The sequence below is a fragment of the Adiantum capillus-veneris genome, chromosome 6 (assembly GCF_014529385.1).
Source record: "Adiantum capillus-veneris isolate H3 chromosome 6, ASM1452938v2, whole genome shotgun sequence".
Lineage (NCBI taxonomy): Eukaryota > Viridiplantae > Streptophyta > Polypodiopsida > Polypodiales > Pteridaceae > Adiantum > Adiantum capillus-veneris.
In genome coordinates this window covers 168,851,445-168,875,994 of record NC_140936.1, presented here as the reverse complement: position 1 = coordinate 168,875,994, position 24,550 = coordinate 168,851,445, and the positions used below count along the sequence as shown (strand labels likewise).

General features: G+C 45.2%; 1 protein-coding gene across 1 annotated transcript; it reads left to right on the top strand.

Annotated features, from left to right (window-relative positions):
- The first annotated feature begins 19,820 nt into the window (after window positions 1–19,820).
- LOC147456687 (uncharacterized) lies at window positions 19,821–23,019 on the top strand. The gene has a single exon (XM_086515127.1). It carries the CDS (start codon window positions 20,693–20,695, stop codon window positions 22,871–22,873), a length of 2,181 nt encoding a protein of 726 aa, XP_086371253.1. The 5' UTR covers window positions 19,821–20,692; the 3' UTR covers window positions 22,874–23,019.
- Window positions 23,020–24,550: the final 1,531 nt, after the last annotated feature.

Genomic DNA, 24,550 nt, shown 5'->3' with positions numbered 1-24,550 from the left:
GATGAAGGGAAGAAGGTGATTTCGCGCATGCGCGGTCTTTGCTCTCAGGTGTTTAGCCACTACATACCAAACACCTGGAGTGAAGTACCAAATGATTTAAAAGACAAAGTCATTAGCATGCTTCATGACAAGTTTCCCGTTCCAACACGGGATGAGCGCTTCAATGAAGACCCGATGAAGGTTTGAATGTGCGAATACTGAAATCACAAGCGTTCCGAAGTGCAAAAAGCAATCAAGCATGGGTGGAACAGACCAGATTGGCTGGCCAAAGAAGATTGGAAGAATACGAAGAAAGAAGCGCGTGAGAATCTCGACAAGTGGAAGCAACAAAAGGAGTCAGTCAGAGCGCGAGTAGAGGCAGGGAGCTCGCACCACTTGAGGAGCGGCGGGTGGGCATCATTTGAGGCCGATTTTGTAAGTGTTTTTGCCTTGCTCTTTATGTTTGATAGTTTAGGGTTTATGGGTTTTTAAATTCTAACATAATGGATTCTTTGTATGTTTTGACAGTGGTCGATGACAGGACGTGATCCCACACCGTACGAGTGCGAGTATGCAGGCAGGAAGAGCTTAAACGCCCTGATGGACATTCTGAGTTCTCGCGGCGGCATGATTAGTATTAGGGTTTACTCTTTTCTATTTGTTGTATTGTTTTATAAACGTCGCTATATATTTATACTTTCAAAAAGGTGTCTTATTGTTTTTTTTTGCAGAATCCGACAGATACGCCGCTTGGACGCGATGAGACGTCTGATTAGATGACGTCAGTCTAGCCGTAGCTAGATAGCATTAGTTTCTTTTTTTCATAGCTTATGTATTGTGAGACGACTTTTATACGTCTTTTTTTTTTAAAACCATGTATATTTTTTCAATAATGACAATGGTGTTGTAACTATTACATTTGCAAACTTTAACAATCAAGTGATTTTGCCTATGATGTGTACAATTGTCATTGATTTACTTTCATCAATTCAAGCTTGTCAGTTTTGTATCTTTTATTTTGCAAACAATACGTACTATGGATGATGGAGTTAATGGTTGTCTTGTGGGTGGTGACTGTTTTGGGTCTATATCTACCTTTGCACTTTTTTTCAAAGGTGAATCAATTAATGAAACATTCAATATGGTTGATGGGTGAATGTCCTACCAGGAAAAAATTTTCCTCTCGGGCGTCGCTATGTAAGGCTCTGCAGCGTCGCTATAAACATCGCTATAGATGGCCTTCAAACATTTCTATAATCGTTGCTATAGGCGTCGCTATATACACTACAAGAGGTACTTAATATTAGCGATGCTCGCAATGCGACACTCAAATGTGAAAACACACGGCTTCGCTATGCACGTCGCTAAATTATAAGTAACTTACCGACGCTCATAGCGACGCCGTCAAGGGTAAAAAAATAACCGAGAGCGTCCGAAATCTCAGATCTGAGTTTTCGGTGCGCGCTCAAGCAAGCGAAGGTAACGCACGCTCTCCTCTCGCTCTCTCTTTCTTCTCCACACACACACGAGGAGAGTAAGGAGAGCCAGGTATGCTCCTTCCCTCTCCTCACTCTCATGTTCCCTTCCCCTCTTTCTCTCTCCCTCTCTCTCTCTCTCTCTCTCTCTCTCTCTCTCACACACACACACACACACACACACACATTGTGTTTTTGAAAGAGAGAGAGAGAGAGAGAGAGAGAGAGAGAGAGAGAGAGAGAGAGAGAACATGTTTAAACAAAAAATGCACACACATGCATAAACCAAAAACGCACACACACATGCATAAACAAAGAATGCACACACACATTGAGAGAGGAAAAGAGAGACAGAGAAAGAGAAAGATATAAAACAAAGAGAGAGAGAGAGAGAGAGAGAGAGAGAGAGAGAGAGAGAGAGGAAGAAGAAGAACAAGAGAGTCTTAACATCGTAGGAAACTATCCCAAGAGACCTTAAAGATCTAGTCGATGAGGAGTTGAACTCAAGACCTGTTATTCATGAGGGAAATGGCATAACCAATTATCACACTTGGGTGATAGAAAAGTTATACCATTTTTCTCCTTTTATTGGCGTGCACATACACCCACACACACACACATCCGAGAAGAAGAGAGTTTAATTTAACGTCGTAGGAAACTAATTCAAGAGACCTTAAAGATCTAGCCGACGAGGAGTTGAACTCAAGACCTGTTATTCAAGAGGGAAATGGCATAACCAATCTACCACACTTGGGTGATAGAAAGGTTATACCATTTTTCTCTTTTTATTGGCACACACACACACACGAGAAGAAGAGAGTTTTAATATCGTAGGAAACTATCCCAAAAGTCGTTAAAGATTAGGTTAGATGTAGACTTACGTTAGATTAGATTTAGGTTTATTTTTAGTTAGATTTACGTTTGATTAGATTTAGGTTCACGTTATATTAGATTAGATTTATGTTTATTTAGGTTTATTTACGTTAGATTTAGGTTTACGTTATATTAAATTAGATTTACGTTATTTAGGTTTATTTATGTTATATTAGATTAGATTTAGGTTTATTTATGTTATTTACCTGTTATGGAAGAGGGAAATGGCATAACCAATCTACCACATTTGGGTGATAGAAAGGTTATACCATTTTTCTCTTTTTATCGTTTAAGATAAAGGTAGATTTAGATTTACGTTAGATTAGATTTAGGTTTATTTAAGTTAGATTATATTAAATTTAGGTTTATTTTGAGTACACCGAAGGATTATACTGCCTTCGTGTTTGAGAGTGGTGTCCCAGCCTCTGCGTCGGAGATGCTTAGGAGTGACCCAAACACTGCGTCGGGGTCACCTAGAGGCCTGGATGATGAGCATTCATTGGACAGGGTTGCTATAGTTCACGGGAGGGACATGCCAAAGTGATACGCCTACCTCATCAATCGTATGTCCAATGAGACCATTATCACCCTGAGGGGAAGCAAGTGATCGGCCGCATACAACAGTTGTGTAAACAGCGTTTTTGACACACTGTAGTCTGTCATGGTCTCTTGGATGGATCAGGATAAAGCCTCTAAGGATTATCTTATTGTGACACTGCATCGGGGATAATCCCGTCTTGATGCAAACTCTTGTTGCGTCACTTTGTTTCCACCACCTGTCTGGATTGGTCATCCTCTCCTCCCTAATACATCTGACGATGCTTGGATGAGGAGACGCTTGGATCAGGAGATTCTTGGATCAGGGAGGAGAGGACGACCAATCCAGATAGGTGGTGGCAGCAAAGTGACGCAGCAAGAGTTTGCATCAAGACGGGATTATCCCATCACCTCGGGAGTGGCGGAGGCTGGGCCAGCTTCGAGGAGGATTTTGTCCCATCACCTGGGTCATGGATCAACAGGGTGGAGAGGTGAGAGTATTAAAATCTTGCATTGAATTATTTGTATATGTGAGGCCCATTCACATCTACACAGCTAGTAGCCCCATTGGTATGTCTTTTACCCTTCAATGGAGCGAATCACCACATGTTCAATTAGGTTAGATTTAAGATAAGATTTTGGATTGAGTTTTTATATTAGAGTCTACCTTTGAGATTACGGTTTAAAAATTTGAGTTAGACGAACGATGAAAAGATCTACTATGAAAAGATGTTAAGATGCTGTGAAATGCTACAGCTAGAGAAGAGGCAAAGGGGTTTTTTCCACTACATGCACTATCATGTAGATGTGGGTGTGTAGATTTCTTGTACCCACAAATATAGGCACTGACCAATAAAGACGAGATTATAACCCGGTAGTTCTGATCTCCGTGCACCTCTTGACCGAGGTGTGCAGGGATTGGACATGACTAGAGAATGTGAGGTAGTTTACAGTGTGAACAAAGAGAGAGAGAGAGAGAGAGAGAGAGAGAGAGAGAGAGAGAGAGAGAGACTGAGAAAAGACGAAGAATGTCAATAGAAGATTAAATTTATTGTCCAGGTCATAAGATTTTTACCCTTATTATGAGTAGTGAGACGAGGATGTGGGGCCGTCCAACCGAAACACCTATCTCTCAACGAGGATCTTATGTCCATGTAATCAATGCAAGCATGTTGTGCGACGGACAAGACGTGTTTCTTTGCAGCACGTTTGCGAATTTGGCGAGTTTGATCCATCTATTATAGATCGAGTTGTTGCCAATTATAACTCGTCGGACTCTGACGTTGGCCAACAGGCAGCAATCTTGCAAGCCAATAGACGTGTTCACAAGCGCTTTGGTCAAGCAGCATATGTGAGGCCACAAGATGTAGCCTCTGACAGCTCAGGGCATGATCATGCAGACCCCATTCCCAACGAGGCAATGTTTGAGCCCGAGATTGATGAAATGATCGAGACGATCATGGATTCAGAAAGGCTTATCTATGATGATATGAAAAGTGAAGCCGATACACCATTGTATAATGGAGCACGTGTGTTTAGATTGAAAGCGCTCCTGGTTCTTCTCAACATGCAGGCAAAGTTTGGATGGAGTGACACTAGTGTCACAGCGTTTTTCAGGTGATCTATTACAATTAGTTTACTTTAATAAATCTCTAAATGTATATTGATTTGATAGATTTTTACACAATTGTACCGTATTTTTATGTTGTGTAGTTTGCTCAAAGAGCACATACTACCAGATGCCAGATTCCCGAGAGGAATCAAGAAAGATTTTGCGAAACTTGGAGATGGATTACAATTCGATCCACGCTTGTCCTAATGACTGCATTCTGTTCAGAGGGGAATACATAGACATGGAGAAGTGTCCGAAATGTGATTCCGAGAGATATCGAGTAGATCTCCACGGAACAAAAATTCCGCAAAAGGTTTTGTGACATTTTCCTCTACTTCCTCGCATCAAGCATTTCTTCGAATGTAAGTCTATGGCCGCCCTAGCATCATGGCATGAGGAGAATAAAATCTTCGGATGGTGTGCTACGGATTCCTACAGATTGCGCAGCCTGGAAACATATAGATGGAACATGGTCCGATTTTGCCAGGGAAGCTCGAAATTTGCGCTTAGGCTTGGCTATGGATGGCGTAAATCCATTTGGTCAAAGATCAACATCTTACAGTGTATGGCCCGTTGTCATCGTCAACTACAACATTCCCCAGTGGTTGACTACAAAGAAGGGGCACCTATGGCTAAGGTCGATTGTGCCGGGGCGATATAAAGTGAAAAATATGGATGTGTATCTTCGTCCACTATTGGAAGAGCTACAACAATTGTGGATTGGCATAGAAGTGGTGGATATGAGCCGACACACAAGTCGACGGAATGCTTTGATCAAAGGCATTCTAATGTGGACCATGCATGACTATCCCAGACTAACAGAATTCTCAGGTGGTTTACACTCCTCACTCAAACACTGTAACTCTTGGTTTTTCTCAAGCTGATCTATTATCATGTGTATACATGCAGGGCTTCAAACAAGCGGATATAGAGCATGTGTCACATGTGGACCTAGACTGAATGCACATAGGGCGCCCTCATTGAAGAAGCAAATCTACGAAGGTCATGAAGCGTATCTTCCAAAGAATCATGTGTTACGCGATGGCTTTTTGGAAAGAGAGCTACCGAGGATGTCTGCACAAGCATGGTTAGAGCAGAAGGAGATGTGTGATGACGGATTACCCCCAGGGATGAAAAGACTATCTCTATGGTACGAGTTACCATACTGGACCCGACTCATGATCAATCACTTGCTCGATCCAATGCACATATTCAAGAATGTGGGCAATCTACTATGGGACCATCTGACCGGCAAGAAAGATACTTTGGGAGCGAGGGTTGACCTTAGAAATGTGGATAGTATGGAGCAATATTGGCCGCAAACAGTGTCCGATGGATCGAAACAACTCCCTAAAGCACCATGGATTTTCACAGGAGCCCAAGAACGCAAAGTAACACTATGGGAGAATTTTGTTGTTACCGCACAGCATTACCGCATAAGAGGAGAGAGAGAGAGAGAGAGAGAGAGAGAGAGAGCTTCAAGAAAGAGAGATATTGTATGTTGCAGCCTCGCCGGTGCGTTTTTTGATTTTTCCGCGAGTATTACCGCACTTATTACCGCATATATAGCCGCCCAGATTACCGCAATAGGAAAAGAATCCATGCGGCCCATTCCTCTCCCACTTTTCCCTTTCTATAAATCCTATTCTATTTTGTTACTTTTCAGAAATTGGTACCCCCTTTTTGCATGGAGTGTAAGAAATCCCATTCTCATTGGGATTTTTAGTACCTCTCTTCTCTTTGCTTGCCTCATCTATTGGTATGATTCTCCTACTCTATTCATTTGTACTCCATGAGATTCTATATCAAAAAATATTTTGTTTCCACCTCAAAATCTTATGTCAACTATGCATTCATATGGAAATGGCAAGCGAAAGATGATCAAAATTGTATTGTCACCCCCTTTTTGCACGGAGTGTAAGAAATCCCATTCTCATTGGGAATTTTAGTACCTCCCTTCTCTTTGCTTGCCTCATCTATTGGTATGATTCTCCTACTCTACTCATTTGTACTCCATGAGATTCTATAAACAAAAATATTTTGTTTCCACCTCAAAATCTTATGTCAACTATGCATTCATATGGAAATGGCAAGCGAACGATGATCAAAATTGTATTGTCTTGCGTTCATAAACAAATAGCCCTTTTGTACAGCATAAGTAGAGAAAGAAGACAAAATTTAAAAGATATTTATTAATTTTCATCCTCCAAGAGATCTCACAAGTGCTTACATCCATGTCCAAACCCATGGTAGCTAAATCAACAAATAAATCTATTGATTCATCCTCTACAGCCTCTCCTTTTGAATCATCATCATCCTCTCCATCCTCGTCCTCCTCCTCACTATGGTTGGTTATTGGGAATGGTTGGTTCTCCTCGACCTCAACTGCATCATCGTCATTGGCGTCTTCTTGAGATGGTATGGTGGGATCTACTAAAGTCTCTATGTTCGTATCTGCAAAGATAGATCTGCTCCGTGGTGTAACTGGAATAACATACCAAATTCGTCTTCGATACATACAAGGCACATAAAACACCTGTAGGTCATAGAGCAAACAACAACATGAATGTAGTTTTGTATGTATCATATAATGTTTTAGTGAGTTGCACATGGACTTTACCTGCTCACAACTACTAGGTTGCACCAAGTTGTCGGTCTTCCCGCGATGAAATTGCCCGGAGTCTACCATATAGAGCCCATTCTCATGTCTCTTAACCTCACCCGCAAACCATCGGCAGTCAAAGAGATATTTGTGAAATGTTCTGAAATCCACTTTGATTATCCTCTCTATTGTTCCACATTCCCTCACCTCTTGTGTTTTCGTGTCAAAGTTGCCCATAACTCCACTATCGTGAGTGGTTTGACGCTCATCTATCTTGCGGGTTCAAAAATGACGTCCTTCGGACCACATAGAGTTGAATGTGAAGGCCTGCAAAAACCAATCAAGATAGATGAGAGAGAGAGAGAGAGATGACACACATACACACACACACACACACAACACACACACACACACTCGCACACACGCATTAAACACATTGAGTATATATTACCCTTGGTAGACATCCTCGCGCGTACTCCCATTGTTTAGGGCTTATTTGTTCTCCTTGTTCCTTGGCCTTGGTCATGGCATTGTGTATCCACCCAACTGGAATTAGATCAGGGTATTTGGAAATCTCTTTAGGAAAGGGAGGTGCTCGCCTACCGCCATGCGACCTCTTCCATGCTTCCCTCTCCCTTTCTAGTTGTACGCACCTCAACATACATATCCACCCATTTTCCCATGATGGGAGCATTGAGTAGACAATGGTTGTTGACTATGGCTTGAAATTCCCTATCCAAAATCAAGAGATAACCTTTCCCACTTAGAACGTTTGAGTGTTTTTTTGGATCCTCTTCCACCATCTTTAAACGAGGCAATGATGGGTCTATTGTGAAAAGATATTGAGAGACATACACAAAAGCCTCTTGTACAATCCAACACATGTACATGAAACCATTAGTGATTAAATTAACCAATAAAAACCGTTGTGAATAAAATCCAATCCTAATAAGGTTTAAGGCTTAAGATCGATGAATACCTCTGGTTGTGATCGTAAACTTATACAGTCTTTCAAGGTCTTTAGGAACCTCTCAAGACAGAACATCCACCTGGAGTGAACCACACCACAAATGGCTATCTCCTCAACAAGATGGAGCAATAGGTGAACTTGGCTAACAAGGATAGAACATGGGAATGCATCCTCAATAGCACAAGTTGCTTCAATCGCTAGAAGTCGAGCTATTGGAATGGCTGAAACTTCGATTTCTTTGGAACTCACAAACCTGTAACCAAAAAACCCTTCATAATCTTCATAGTAAGGTTAGTCTTCAATGTAAAGTTTAGGAGGGAGGATCAAATGTTCTATACTTGACAACTTCTCCCACCTTGAATATTGCAGTCTTTACCTTCATGTCCGCAAATCCACTAATGCTAATTGGAAGCACAAACTATTGCACAAACAAAAGACTTATTAGTATCCAGAACCCTAAACCACATACACACACACTCACATATACACACACATACACCACACACACACACACATTACCTGAAGAATCTTGTGCCAATCATGGGATTTGAGCCCATACAGTTGTGTGGATCCTCCTTTCTTAGTTTTAGTGAAGGCACCCTTGAGCGAACGCATATAACCTGTTGGAGTACGGATGGATGCAATGACTTGTTTCATCCGCTCTTGATCCATCCTTGATAGAATCCAAGGTGCCTTTGGAAGAACCATCTTCCCCCGAGGCCCCATGCAAGGTGTGGCCGAAGGGGGGAGCCTCCATATGGCCCTCATGTCCTCTCTAGCCCCCAATGAATCTTTCTTGCCTACTATGTGATCCCATATAGCTTGCCCAACATTTTTGAACACATGCATTGGATCCAATAGGTGTTGGATTTTTAATGAAGCCCAATAGGGTAGTGATAAGAAAATAGAGTACCTAGACATACCCCTATGTGGATCATTGGGAGGAGGCAATGTGTTGTGATGCTCGTTCCAATGTCTTGCCCAATCGGCCATGGTCCAATGGAGTGGCTCCATCCCATTGCACGGTGGAGCATAAGATTGATGTGTGGGCGGAAAGAAGCGATGGTTATTGGGGTAGATCACCTTATCAAGTAGAGCGGGTCTCTATGTCACGAGTGAGGGTCCACAAGTTGGGCATGCCCTATGTCCAGATGTCGATAGTCCTACAAAAACAAAAGACATAACCGCATATAAGTGACTAATGGAAAGACATTAAAGAGCGTCACAAAGTATAAGCTTACCAGAAATCTCTCCAAGCCCGGGGTAATCATGCATGGTCCACATGAGAATGCACTTGATCATTGTGTGCCGATCACGAAGTGGTCTTGATACATCAAAAACATCTATGCCATTCCATAGCTCTTGAATCTCTTCAATCAAAGGTGCTAAATATACATCCATGTTCTTCACCTTGTGTTTTCCTGGGACTAGAAGAGAGAGCAAAATGTTCCCCTTCTTGGTTGACTCCCATGGTGGAATGTTGTAGTTCACAACAACCACTGGCCAATTACTCCATGAGGTAGACCGATGCCCAAATGGGTTTACCCCATCACTAGCCAGACCAAGCCTCAAGTGATGAGGCTCTTCTCTAAACTCCGGCCATGTCTGCTCAATGTGTTGCCATGCCGGCGAGTCAGCCGGAACTCTCATAACCCCATCGGTGGAGCGATTTGTCATATGCCATGTAAGAAGCTCGCTTGTTCCTTTGGTGCTGAACATGTGCTTGATGCGGGGAATGAGGGGGAAATGACGAAGAACCTTGCGAGGTATTGTGGTTCCTTGCATTCCATATTTGTACCTTGATTCTCCACACTCGGGGCAAGCATCAAGCCCTGCATGTTCATTGTGGAATAGCACGCAATCATTGACACATGCATGTATGCGATCATAGTCCATCCCAAGCCCTGTCACCACCTGTCGTGCCTTCCTTCGATTTTCTGGAAGATGATTGCCTTTAGGCATCATCTTGCCTAATAGCCTATGACATAATTAAAGAACACTCGTTATTGCATATAACCACACAAAAAACTCACAACTAACACTTATTACACTTAAACGTACCTCAATAGTGCATCGACCCCTACATTGCTCCATCCAAAAATTGCTTGAATATTCAAGATCTCAAGAGATGCTCGTAATATGGAGTAGGAGCATCCCTCATAAAGAGCGGTGTGTGTTGCCTCTAGCAATGAATCTTTGGTTTTTTGGGCGGCTTCTTCACATGCACACTCAGGCTCACACTCATTCGCCGCCTCACGTGCAAGAAGATCCTCAACCATATTGTGCAAATGATCTTCCTCCACCTCCATGTGGGGCGGGGTGGTGGGGAGATCCCCATATGTGGTGGATGTAGAATGCGCATGCGCTCGTGTGGACCCACCCACATCGGACGGCGGGTGTGACCCCCCTCCCATGACTACTTCCTGGCGCAATCGCTCTTCCGTCTTCCTCCCGCCTCCGCCCCCGATCACACTCCAATGGGGAGAGACATCAATGGATGACAAAACCCTCGGATCGCTAGTTTCCATTCGAGCGTGTTTTCTCGGATCGTCCCATAGTCCATAATCATCCACGTGAGCCAAGCATATACGCCGAAACTATGAAATCGCACACTTACATCGCGTACATGGACATGGTAATTGCTCGCTCAACCATCGAGTTCGTTCCGCGCCAACCAGCGGACCCACGTCATCCCAATCGTCCTGCACACACGACCACACACTAAATAAGAAAAAATTAAATAAGAAAAAGAAGAATCAAGAATGTTGATACTGACATGACTGACACTCATTAAAGATAGAGGGGAGGTGGGTACAAGAGGTCATACAGTCGGCGTAACCTTAATGTCTCATCAGAGATTTTCGCGGTAATACAGGCGATAATACAAGCGAGAACATGCGCGGTAATATACTCGGTAAAATCTCAAGGAAATTTTATTATATAAAGGGGGCACCTGCGTGCCCCCGTGAAATTGAATGCCAAAAATTCAAAAACGAGCTCCTCTTCTGCGCGGGCCTGTTTCCCTCTCCATCTCCAATCTCTATTACTCTCTTCATCTCCATCCCCATCATATCCAAGCGATCAAGGTCACGAATGTAAGTGCTCAAACTCTCTCTCTTTCTTCTCGTTCTTTTACACACACACACAAACACATACACACACACATGCACACACACACACAATGCATACACATTGCACACACACACACACAATGCATACACACACATGCACACACACATTGTACACACATGCACACACACACACACACACACACACACAATTTTGTGCACAATCACACACTAATGCTTGCATTAGTGTGTGCATGCATTATACACACACTAATGTCCGCATTAGTGCGTGCATGTGTTACAAGCACACACTAATGCTTGCATTAGGGTGTGCTTGTGCATGAATTAGTGTGTAAACACACTAATGCATGCACAAGCACACACTAATTTGTGCACAATCACACACTAATGCCCGTATTAGTGTGTGCATGCATTATACACACACGCATTAGTTAGTTTCTACACACTAATTTGTGTCCAAGCACACACTAATGCTTGCATTAGTGTGTGATTGTGCACAAATTAGTGTGTTTTCACACACTATTTTGTGCACAAGGCATGCATTATACACACACTAATGCTTGCATTAGTGTGTGATTGTGCACAAATTAGTGTGTTTTCACACACCATTTTGTGCACAATGCATGCATTATACACACACACACACTAATGCTTGCATTAGTGTGTGATTGTGCACAAATTAGTGTGTTTTCACACAGTATTTTGTGCACAATGCATGCATTAGTGTGTTTCCACACACTAATTTGTGCCCAAGCACACACTAATGCAAGCATTAGTGTGTGCATACCTCTCTCGCGCTCATACACACATACCTCTCTCGCGCTCATACACACATGCATTAGTTAGTTTCTACACACTAATTTGTGTCCAAGCACACACTAATGCAAGCATTAGTGTGTGCATGCATTATACACACACTAATTCTTGCATTAGTGTGTGATTGTGCACAAATTAGTGTGTGATTGTGCACAAATTAGTGTGTTTTCACACACTATTTTGTGCACAATGCATGCATTATACACACACACACACACACACACTAATGCAAGCATTAGTGTGTGCATGCATTAGTGTGTTTCCACACACTAATTTGTGCCCAAGCACACACTAATGCAAGTGTTAGTGTGTGCATACCTCTCTAGCACACACTAATGCTTGCATTAGTGTGTGCTTGTGCACTAATTAGTGTGTTTTCACACACTATTTTGTGCACAATGCATGCATTATACACACACACACACACTAATGCTTGCATTAGTGTGTGATTGTGCACGCATTAGTGTGTTTTCACACACTATTTTGTGCACAATGCATGCATTATACACACACACACTAATGCAATCATTAGTGTGTGCATACTTCTCTAGCACACACTAATGCTTGCATTAGTGTGTGCTTGTGCACAAATTAGTGTGTCTACACACTAATGCATGCACAAGCACACACTATTGTGAGCATTGGTGTGTGAAAAAATTGCACACACTAATGCTTGTGCACTAATTAGTGTGTGAAAACACACCAATGCATGCACACACACACTAATGCGAGCATTAGTGTGTGTGTGTACTGCATTGGTGTGTTTTCACACACTAATTTGTGCATAAGCACACACTAATGCAAGCATTATTGTGTGCATGTGTTACAAGCACACACTAAGGCTTGCATTAGTGTGTGCTTGGGCATGCATTAGTATACCAAAACATACCTCCATTAGCATTAGCATACCAAAACATACCTCCATGTGGGTGTGCGATGAAGTTGATTGAGACCCCAATGGTCACCGAGAAGCCCAACGGTAGATTAAGGTCCAACACACACACACTAGATTAATTTCTTTGCCACACACTAACGCACACACACACACACACACACTCTAAATGGATGCAAAAAAATAAGCACACAAACCATTTCTTAAATAGGAGATAAAAGGAATCCTATGCAGGGAGGAATCCTATGCAAGGAGGAATCCTATGCAATAAAGAATTTCGATTTGACTAGAATCCAATGTTAATTAAGGTCCCTTTTTTTTAATGAAATTGTAGGATATGGAATCCTTTTCCACGCCCGGCTATCGATCCATAGAGGACTTTCTCGCCGAGGGCCTCTCTTACGAGGACGCTTGTGATGCTTACTACTCGCAGTCTTCCTCCCACCAGTCACAATCGATCCACCTTGGCTTTCAATGGTTCCGAGATGCAGTACACGACCCCGACCTCGAGAGGGCATACCGCACCCAGGCAGAGTGGCTATCCTCGCAGCAGCAGCAGAGTCTTCGAGGGTAGTACACACCAGCACAGTTGGCTGCCTATGGGCTCTCACCGCTTGCGACACTGGGCGCCGGCACTCCGATCATGCAGAGTGTGCCTCCTAGTGGGCCTCCCTCCACCTTACCCTCGACTTTCCCGTCATCCGCAGCTCCCTCCACCTTGCATTCGCAACGATCCACGCCCGCACCGTCAAGTTATCCGTCGCCTACACCACCCAGCGGTTCGGGCTCGGGCCAACCCTCTTCGGGTGGCCAGCGCTCTTCCCGTAGTGGTGGCTCACGCTCTCGTCGAGGTGGTGGCTCGTGCTACTTTGGTGGTGGAGGGGGCAGTGCTACAGATTCACCTCCTCTTACACCCCGACCTCCTCGCTCACCCCTTGGAAGCTATGCTCATCTATGCGAGGATGAGAGAGAGATCTCTTAAAGCCATAAATATTGTATTTGAACAATTTTGTCCGTTTTGTAAAAACTCTAGCTCTCTAAGTACCTTCCATGTTGTATAACGCTCTTTTGATTTTGCGCTCACATCCTGGGAAATCCATGGCCACATTTAGCTCCACCACCTGGTTTTTTGACTGCAAGATTTGATTGTGCTCTCTCTCTCTCTCTCTCTCTCTCTCTCTCTCTCTCTCTCTTCTCTCTCTCTCTCTCTCTCTCTCTTGAAAATTCTGAGTTATCGACTTGCCTCTTCCATCACTCAAGTTGAATAGAAGAAGAACGCATTCTGTTTGCTGCTAGCCTTTGAACATTCCAAAGCTACAAGCACCTTCAAGTTCTATGTCAAAAAAGAAAGAGATAGTTTGGGTTCTTGTACGATTCTACGTTTTGAACAGTTTTGCTCCGTTTTATAATATATATTGTGTTCACGTGGCTTTTTGTCCATTTCTATTTATATGCGTCATTGCGTCATTGTATTTAATGGTCTTTGCGTCCACTCCGGGTATGTATGGTCTAGGTATGTTCTCACAAGCAGGGACAACGAGCACTGCGCTCCGGGTGCGATGGAGACTGAAGATGCAATTGCGAAGGGAGTGATCTGTCTCTGCTCATAGATGCAGCTCGTCTCACCCCGCTAGATCTAATTGATCGGGTGAAAGAGACACTAAGAAGTACTACTACTACTTACTTAGAGTCTCTTTCACCCGGTCAACTAGATTTAGTGGTGAAAGAGACACTAAGAAGCACTACTACTGCTTCTTAGCATCTCTTTCACCCGATCAACTAGATTTAGTGGTAAGGCAAGTAACATCTATGAGCAGATACGGACTTCCTATGAGATTGCAGTTCAAGTCTCCATCGCACCCGGAGCGTAGTGATTTTATAAATTCACCCTCATTCAACGAAAACTCTCTACACAGGAATCCCTCCTCCTCTCTCTCTCTCTCTCTCTCTCTCTCTCTCTATCTATCTATCTATCTATCTACTTGTCCATGTTTTCTACTCCATTCATTCAATATTAAGTTTAAATGTTCGTGTGTTTAATGTAGGTATGGATGATGAGGAGTTTCTTTCTTCTTTGTCACCCCAGCAGAGACAGTGGTACGTGGAGCGTCATCGCTCTGACGCACCATCGCGCGTTCCTACTCCATCCGCATCTCCCTCTATTTCGGAGCATTCAGTGCACTCTGAAGCTTCGATGTCGAAGAGACGATCTTCACACTCGTCTAGGCACCAGCGCTCTAGTGGTGGTGGTGGTGGTTGTTGTGGGGATGCCGCCGCCGATGCTTCGACACCGCCTCGTGTTCGACGAGGCTCTTTACCCTCCCCTTGTTTGCCCGCCCCAACACCAGCCACGGAATCGCCATCGACACCAGGTTTTGCGCGGCTGATTGCCGTTCCTAGCGGCTACACACCACTAGCTACTCCTCCAAGAGTCACTCCAGTGGACACTCCTCGCTTCGGGGCTCAGACTCCAGTAGAGACACCTGACGTCCGTACCCCCGTTGACACGCCACTAGAGACCCCTGCCGGAACACCCAGGTTCACGCGTCAGCGGCGAGAGGGCTTGCCTTACTTCGTCGACTTCAGCGGCGGCATCATCTTGGATGATGAAGGCAAGAAGGTGATTTCGCGCATGCGCGGTCTTTGCTCTCAAGTGTTTAGACACTACATACTAAACACCTGGAGTGAAGTACCGAATGATTTAAAAGACAGAGTCATCAGCATTCTTCATGACGAGTTTCCCGTTCCAACACGGGATGACCGCTTCAATGAAGACGTGATGAAGGTTCGAATGCACGAATACTGCAAGCACAAGCGTTTCGAAGTGTAAAAAGCAATCAAGCATGGGTGGAATAGACCAGATTGGCTGGCCAAAGAAGATTGGAAGAATGCAAAGAAAGCAGTGCGCGAGAATCCCAACAAGTGGAAGCAACAAAAGGAGGCAGCCAGAGCGTGAGTAGAGGCAGGGAGCTCGCACCAGTTGGGGAGCGGCGGGTGGGCATCATTTAATGAGGCCGATTTTGTAAGTGTTTTCGCATTGCTATTTATGTTTGATATTTTAGGGTTTATGGGTTTTTAAATTCTAACATAATGGATACTTTGTATGTTTTGACAGTGGTCGATGACAGGACGTGATCCCACACCGTACGAGCGCGAGTACGCAGGCAGGAAGGGGTTAAACGCCCTGATGGACATTCTAAGTTCTCGTAGTGGCATGGTTAGTATTAGGGTTTACTCTTTTCTATTTGTTGTATTGTTTTATAAACGTCGCTATATGTTTATACTTTCAAAAGGGTGTCTTATTGTTTTTTTTTCAGAATCCGACAGATAAGCCGCTTGGACGCGATGAGATGTCTGATTAGACAACGTCAGTCTAGCCGTAGCTAGATAGCATTAGTTTCTTTTTGTCATAGCTTATGTATCATGAGACGACTTTTATACGTCTTTTTGAAAACCATGTATATTTTTTCAATAATGACAATGGTGTTGTAACTATTATATTTGCAAACTTTAACAATCAAGTGATTTTGCCTATGATGTGTACAATTGTCATTGATTTACTTTCATTAATTCACGCTTGTCAGTTTTGCATCTTTTATTTTGCAAACAATACGCACTATGGATGATGGAGTTAATGGTTATATTGTTTTGTGGGTGACTATTTTGGGTCTACATCTACCTTTGCACTTTTTTTCAAAGGTGAATCAATTAATGAAACATTCAATATGGTTGATGGGTGAATGCCCTGCCACCAAAAGAATTTCCTCTCGGGCGTCGCTATGAACGTCGATATATAAGGCTCTGCAGCGTCGCTATAAACGTCGCTATAGATGGCCAATGTCGCTATAATCGTCGCTATAGGCGTCGCTATATAGTGATGTTTATATAGCGACGCATATAGCGATTGTTATAGCGATGCTTATAGTGATGTTTCCGTATCGACGCTGTTATGACGGTCTTAGCAACGTGGGGGGTTATAAAAACCCAATGTATTTCCGTTGCTAACAACGTCACAAGAGCACACAGCCTCTTGTAGTGGTGGAATCAAGGAAGCACACAGGTAGATTAGACCCCAAATAGTCACCCACAATAACAAATAACCATTAAAGCATCATCCATAGTGCGTATTGTTTGCAAAATAAAAGATGCAAAAATGACAAGCTTGAATTAATGAAAGTAAACAATTGACAATGTAGGGGTGATAGGCAAAAACACTTGATTGTTAAAGTTTGCAAAATAATAGTTTTACAACACCATTGACCATATTGAAAAAATATACATGTTTTGAAAAAGACGTTTAAAAGTCGTCTCATGATACATAAGCATGACAAAAAGAAAACTATGCTATCTAGCTACGGCTAACGACGTTGTCTAATCAGACATCTCATCCGCGTCCAAGCGGCTTATTGTCGGATGCTGAAAAAAAAACAATAAGCACCCTTTTGAAAGTATAAACATATAGCGACGTTTATAAAACAATAAACAAATAGAAAAGAGTAAACCCTAATACTAACCATGCCCTACGAGAACTTAGAATGTCCATCAGGGCGATTAACCCTTCCTGCCTGCGTACTCGCTGCTCGTACGGTGTGGGATCACGTCCTGTCATCGACACTGTCTAAAACATACAAAGTATCCATTATGTTTAGAATTTAAAAACCCATTAAGTTATAAAATTTCAAGACATAATAGCAATGCGAAAACATTAAAAATCGGCCTCATTAAATTATGCCCACCCGCCGCTCCCCAACTGGTGCGAGCTCCTGCCTCTACTCACGCTCTGGCTGCCTCCTTTTGTTGCTTCCACTTGTTTGGATTCTCCGCACAGCTTTCTTTGCATTCTTCCAATCTTCTTTGGCCAGCCAATCTGGTCTATTCCACCCATGCTTGATTGTTTTTCACACTTCGAAACGCTTGTGCTTGCAGTATTCGTGCATTCGAACCTTCATCACTCTTCAATGAAGCGTCATCCGTGTTGGAACGGGAAACTCGTCATGAAGAAATGCTGATGACTCTGTCTTTTAAATCATCCGGTACTTTGTTTTTGCACTCCAGGTGTTTAGTATGTAGTGTCTAAACACTTGAGAGCAAAGACCGCGCATGCGCGAAATCACCTTCTTGCTCATCATCCAAGATGATGCCGCCGCTGAAGTCGACGAAGTAAGGCAAGCCCTCTCGCCGCTGACGCGTGAACCTGGGTGTTCCGCAGGGGTCTCTAGTGGGCAATGTCAACGGGGTACGGACGTCAGGTGTCTCTACTGGAGTCTGAGCCCCGAAGCGAGATTACCACTGGAGTGACTCCTTGGAGAGTAGCTAGTGGTGTGTAGCCGAAGGAACGGCAATCAGCCGCGCAAAACCTGGTGTCGATGGCGTTCGTGGCTGGTGTTGGGCGGGCAAACAGGGGAGGGTAAAGGAGCCTCGTCGAACACGAGGCGGTGTCGAAGCATCGGCGGCGGCATCCCCACAACAACCACCACCACCACCACTAGAGCTCTGGTGCCTAGACGAGTGTGAAGATCGTCTCTTCGACATCGAAGCTTCAGAGTGCACTGAATGCTCCGAATAGAGGGAGATGCGGATGGAGTAGAACGCGCGATGGTGCGTCAGAGCGATTACGCTCCACGTACCACTGTCTCTGCTGGGGTGACAAAGAAGAAAGAACTCCTCATCATCATACCTACATTAAACACACAACATTTAAACTTAATATTGAATGAATGGAGTAGAAAACAGAGACAAGTAGATAGAAAGATAGATAGATAGAGAGAGAGAGAGAGAGAGAGAGAGAGAGAGGAGGAGGGATTTCCTAGTGTAGAGAGTTTTCGTTGAATGAAGGGTGAATTTATAAAATCACTACGCTTCCGGGGTGCGATGGAGACTTGAACTGAATCTCATAGGAAGTCCGTATCTGCTCATAATGTTACTTGCCTTACCACTAAATCTAGTTTGATCGGTGAAAGAGATGCTAAGAAGCAGTGTAGTCTTCTTAGTGTCTCTTTCACCACTAAACTAGTTGACCGGGTGAAAGAGACTCTAAGTAAGTAGTAGTAGTAAATTCTTTGTCTCTTCACCCGATCAATAGATCTAGCGGGGTGAGACGCCAAAAAAGCTGCATCTATGAGCAGAGACAGATCACTCCCTCGCATTGCATCTTCAGTCTCCATCGCACCCGGAGCGCATGTGCTCGTGTCCCTGCTTGTGAAACATACCTAGACCTACATACCCGGAGTGGACGCAAAGACCATTAAATACAATGACGCAATGACGCATATAAATAGAAATGGACAAAAGCCACGTGAACACAATATATATTAAAAACGGAGCAAAACTTTTCAAAACGTAGAATCGTACAAGAACCCAAACTATCTCTTTCTTTTTTGACATAGAAACTTGAAGGTGCTTGTAGCTTTGGAATGTTCAAAGCAGCAGCAACAAATGCGTTCTTCTTCTATTCAACTTGAGTGATGGAAGAGGCAAGTCGATAACTCAGAATTTCAAGAGAGAGAGAGAGAGAGAGAGAGAAGAGAGAGAGAGAGAGAGAGAGAGAGAGAGAGAGAGAGCACAAATCAAATCTTGCAGTCAAAAACCAGGTGGTGGAGCTAAATGTGGCCATGGATTTCCCAGGAAGTGAGCGCAAAATCAAAAGAGCGTTATACAACATGGAAGGTACTTAGAGAGCTAGAGTTTTACAAAACGGACAAAATTGTTCAAATACATAGTTATGGCTTTTAAGAGATCTCTCTCCATCCTCGCATAGATGAGCATAGCTCCCTCAAGGGGTGAGCGGGAGGTCGGGGTGTAAGAGGAGTGTGAATCTGTAGCACTGCCCCCTCCACACCAAAGTAGCACGAGCCACCACCCTGACGAGAGGTGAGCCACCACTACGGGAAGAGCGCTGGCCACCCAAGAGGGTTGGCCGCGAGCCGAACCGCTGGGTGTGAGGCGACGGATAACTTGACGGTGCGGGCGGCGAGCGTGGGCTCTCCCGAGTCCCAGTCCCGGCTCTCGCTCTCCTTGTATCTTCACGGCTAGGAGGAAGAGCAGTGAGCATCATGAGTCATGATTCATCAGTATAAACATAAACTTTGCCATCGGTGCATTGTCTGCAAGCGCAATAGCCGTGTATGTGGAGCTCATTATTGTCAGGGCCCTCTGCTCACTCTGCTCCCAAAGTTCAATAGATGCCATAGAAAGTGAGATAGAAAGAGATAGATTATAGGCCGACAGTAGAGACTAGAGAGAGAATCTCAGATCCTAAGGCGTGTGTCTGTGTGTGTGTGTGTGGAGTTACGAGTAGTAGAGCCCTACCGACTCCTACGTACTGAGTAGATGAGTCTCAAGGGAGACAGCTTCTATCCCGTGGTTGGGTCTTCAGCGAAAGAGAAACCTCTACGTTATTAATGGTGGTTTGTACTACAGCACCCTTTGATGGGGGCATGAGAAAATTAGTTCACGTACACACTGTAGCAGAGAAGTAAATGCCAACAAGAAGCCATCTCTTAAATTGTCTTGACTGCTCTGCCTGCAGCAGTCGAGGGAAGTGCAGTGTGCATATTGCACAGAGAGAGAGAGAGAGAGAGAGAGAGGACGGAAGATTAGTAATCTTGCGGAGAATGTAGTGTGAGATCATAGATGTTCAAGAGGATAAGAGTTTGCAGCACTAGGGTTTTCGAGTCCACAAGATTCTCTTGTGTATTTACTGTACTTGTTCTTAAAAGAGACTACGAGGTTCTTCTGAATGTCTGCAGGAGAATTTTTGGTCAGTCCATGAAGGCTCAATCATAATTACATTCGACGGCTCCCAAAAGACATGATGGGTGTACTTTAAGGTTGAAGATCAGAGTGAGATGAGCCAGTCCAAGGTGCAGGGGAGCCTGTGCAGAGCACAAGGCCCGGCGTCTCTAGCGAAGGAGATGAAGCTGGGGTTAGGGGTAGCTCATGGCGCAGCGCGGCGGGGTAACATGCTGAGTCGGGCTACTCGCGTCAAAGTGTGGGAGGAGAGAATCGATGAGGAGGCGGAGGAATTAGGGCGCGATGATCAGCAGCAAGTGGAGCGCTTGCGCGTGCAGCACCAGCAATTCGCTGCAAGTAACGGCATCAAGAGCAAGCAGGTGAGGAGCTCCATGCAGATGCAGATAAGAGGTCAGCAAGCTGTTCTGGCTCATGGAAGCAGAAGCAAGACAAAGGCAATTAATGGGGCCGAGGAGATCGGAGTATTCGATGCGGAAAGGTATTTTGGCACTGCAGAGCAGCCTGCCGCGGGATGGGCCAGAGAAGAGGAGGATGAGCTGATGGAAGGGGAGGCCGGCGGAGATTTGCCACTGAGCCCGCTTGTAGAATTTGGAAAGGGGCAATCCTGGCGATGGCGGTCAGAAGGAGTAGCGCCGAACTGTGCAGCGCCTCTCGGCGGCCGAGGAACAGCACCATGGGCTGCGGCGTCAGCGGCGCTAGGCAGCTCGTCAAGGCGGCGGCGAGTGGAGAGCAGCGAGTTCACATCCCCTCGAACCTCCAATGCCAGCAGTTTGAGTGAAGTCGAGCCCCTGCAACGCACTATTGCGCACACGCTACTTAACCCATCGTCGGCTTCTGCGAGCAAAAGACAAGGGAAAAACAAGGTGCAACCAGCGTCTCCTTCCGGCCGCCTCGCCAACTTCTTGGCCAAGTTCAAGGCGTCCACCCCCCGCAAGTCCCCAGCCCCGACCAGCCCCGCTTCTCTTCAGCCTCCCACGTCTGCGTCTACCCCACCACCTCGCTCGCGGACTCCTGCTGCGAGTACTGCTGCCTCCTGTGTGGTCAGCCCAGCCAAGAAGATCTTCCCGCACTACTCGCCCGGCCTTCACCCTCATGCGACGGCCCATTCCTCTTCCCCCCGAGGCCGCTTTCTGCGTGCCTTCTCTTCGTCGTCAGCGGACAACGCGCCGTCCGCATTATCCCTCCGTTATCATTCTACCATGAAAGCTGCTAGTACACCTGCATCCATGCCCGTCGCTTCCTCCCCCGTATCCCCAGCTGCACGCTCTGCCCCCGACCTCTATTCCCCGATTGCTCATCACACGGCTGCAACGACTCCAAATTCTTCACGGTTACCCAGATCAGGTGCGCATTCGGCCAATTACTCGCAGCAATATCAATATGGCAGCAAATCCAACAGAACCACCTCAATTAACCGCGCTGATTCTGCGGCAATAGCTCACTGCAACAGCTCCTCCGGCAGCCTCAAGCAGCAATTACCTTTCCTGAGCCGCAAGCTTAAGGTGTATTTGATGCCAGATAAGGCAGCTCAGTCCGGCAAACACGAGAAGTCATCTGCAGGCATGAAAACAGCAGCGCAAGGCCATGAGTTTAATGGAGCGACGCCAGGTCAGCTGCTCAATGCCAGGGAGGTGCAGGGAACAGCGAAGCTGCAAAGGAGATTAAGGTGGCTGCATGCGGAGGATCAGGTGGTGGATGAGGACATAGAGCTGGCCGAGAGGCTGCTGCGCGTGGTGCAAGACCACCAGTCAATTGGCCTGGCGCAGCATTCCAAAATCTCTTCACTCAACCAAATTAGCACCCAAACCCAAACAAATAATAATATGGCAAGCGCCAACGGCAACTATCTGTATGTGGACGGAGTCTCCGAGTATAGCTCAAGAAAGTATGACCAGATGCACCCCTCCAAAATAAGCGCGGCTTCTAATTTGGTGCCTCATCCCTATCCCCATTCTCATCCTCATCCTCATGCTACAGCAGTCCAATATTCGGGGAATGGCGCTGTAGTGAGAGGCGCAGGCGCAGGCCCCCACCTCCAATATTTTATGAGCAATCCAGATTTGCAGTTGCCAGCATCAGCAAAATTGGATCAGGAGGGGGCGAGCCAGCAGCAGCTGCACTACGACAGCGACTCGAGCTCCGACCTCTTCGAAATCGAGACGCCCGTGGGAATGGGGCTTTACTCCAGGCGGGATCTGCCAGTCTACGAAGCCAAGGAGGCGCCGTTTCCCAACCACAGCAGCTTCAGTTTTGCCAAACCAGGCACCGCTCGCTGATAATCGAATCTGGAGGGAATATTCTACACATCACCATATAATCGTGCTCACTGCTGTTGGTTCCTTGTATCATACAATTGCTGCTGTTGTTCTTACTGAATTGATTGACGAGGTATTTCTGAAATTAACGAGCCAATTTTGTGCGCTGCATGCTTGTTTTCTTCTTTGGTTAAGCTATCATTAGCCTATGTGCGTCTGCGTATAGCACATAGCACAATGACCCAAAGCTCGCTTTAGCAAGACAGCAATGATAACGGCAAGTGCGTATCTCATTTTCGTATCAAAAAGTCTAGACATGACAGTCAGTCTCTCAGACTGTCTCTCTCTCTCTCTCTATCTCTCTCCGCCTGCCTCGCGCGAGCGCACATACATGATACACGTCACACAAGTTCCCAATTTTCGCTGACCCAAATCTAGCTATCAACGGCAGCACTGGACATCTGCAGATCGGTGGAGACGCGGACGGGCAGTCGATACACTGCTATTTAGAGTAGGCAAATAGTCCCGAGGGGTTGCCATGGTGTCGCACTTTGGAAATTTCCACAACCTATCAAAATAATATCGTTCAGTAGCGGTGGACACAGAATAATAGCCGAATATCTGCCTATAGACATAGATTCACACGGCAACCCGGCCCAGACTTGTGACCTTACTAAGGCCGGGTTCAGACAGGGTGGTAGCATAGAGGGGGAAAGGAGCGTGCTTTCTTGGTGGCACCCCTTCATTGGAGGAAAAGGAAAGAGGATTGTCCCATTGCCCCCCCCCCCCCCCCCCCCCCCTCTCGTCACTAAATGACCCCTCCCAGGGGAGGTGGGATCAATGGCCCACAGTAGGCGTCACGAGGTGGGTGCAATTCGGGCCGTCCGATCGACATTTAAACTAGGTGTGAACTAAGCATGAACTCGGAGATATGTGCACCACACCAAACTCGGTGTGAACTCGACGGTGTGAACTAGGTGTGAATTGGGGAGGGTCTGCACACCACACCAAATATGATGTGAACTCGGTGCAAACTCGGTGTGAACTAGGTGTAAACTTGTCCGCGACGCCGTGATCTATAAACTTATCCCATTCCAACGAGCACGCGTTAGCCTAGTGGGGGAGAGGGTAGTGGGTTCAAGTCCCGGATCCGAGAAAGTGGGAATCTTTTGCATTCTGTAGGCAATCCAACGGTCACGATCAACCGGTGATCGTGAGCCATTGATCCCACCTCCAAATGGAGGTGTCAATTAGTAACGAGCCCCCCCCCCCCCCCCCCCCCAAAAAAAAAAAAACCTCCACTATGAGAGATCGTGGTGTTTACCGCGGGCCATTACCACAAAACAAAAGAGAGGAATTCAAAATGAGGAGAGAGAATCCTTTTGATGCTGAAGCGGCACTTTACCGCAAATATTACCGCGTAAATTTTTACAATTATTGCCACTCACATTACCGCTAAGACAGGCTGGACCCCCTTCCCCCTCCTTCTCCTGCGGGTTTCCATTTAAATCCAATACAACTCCTACACTCTCCAGAATGCTTGCTCACTTCACTTAATCTCTCTTTCACTCTAAAAATTCTATACATAAATCATTGAACTCACAACAAAACCATTACAAATACTATTCATAAGCACATAACTAATCATATACTACACCAAGTGAAAGAATGGAGAGTTTTATTAATTCTCATTTTGTA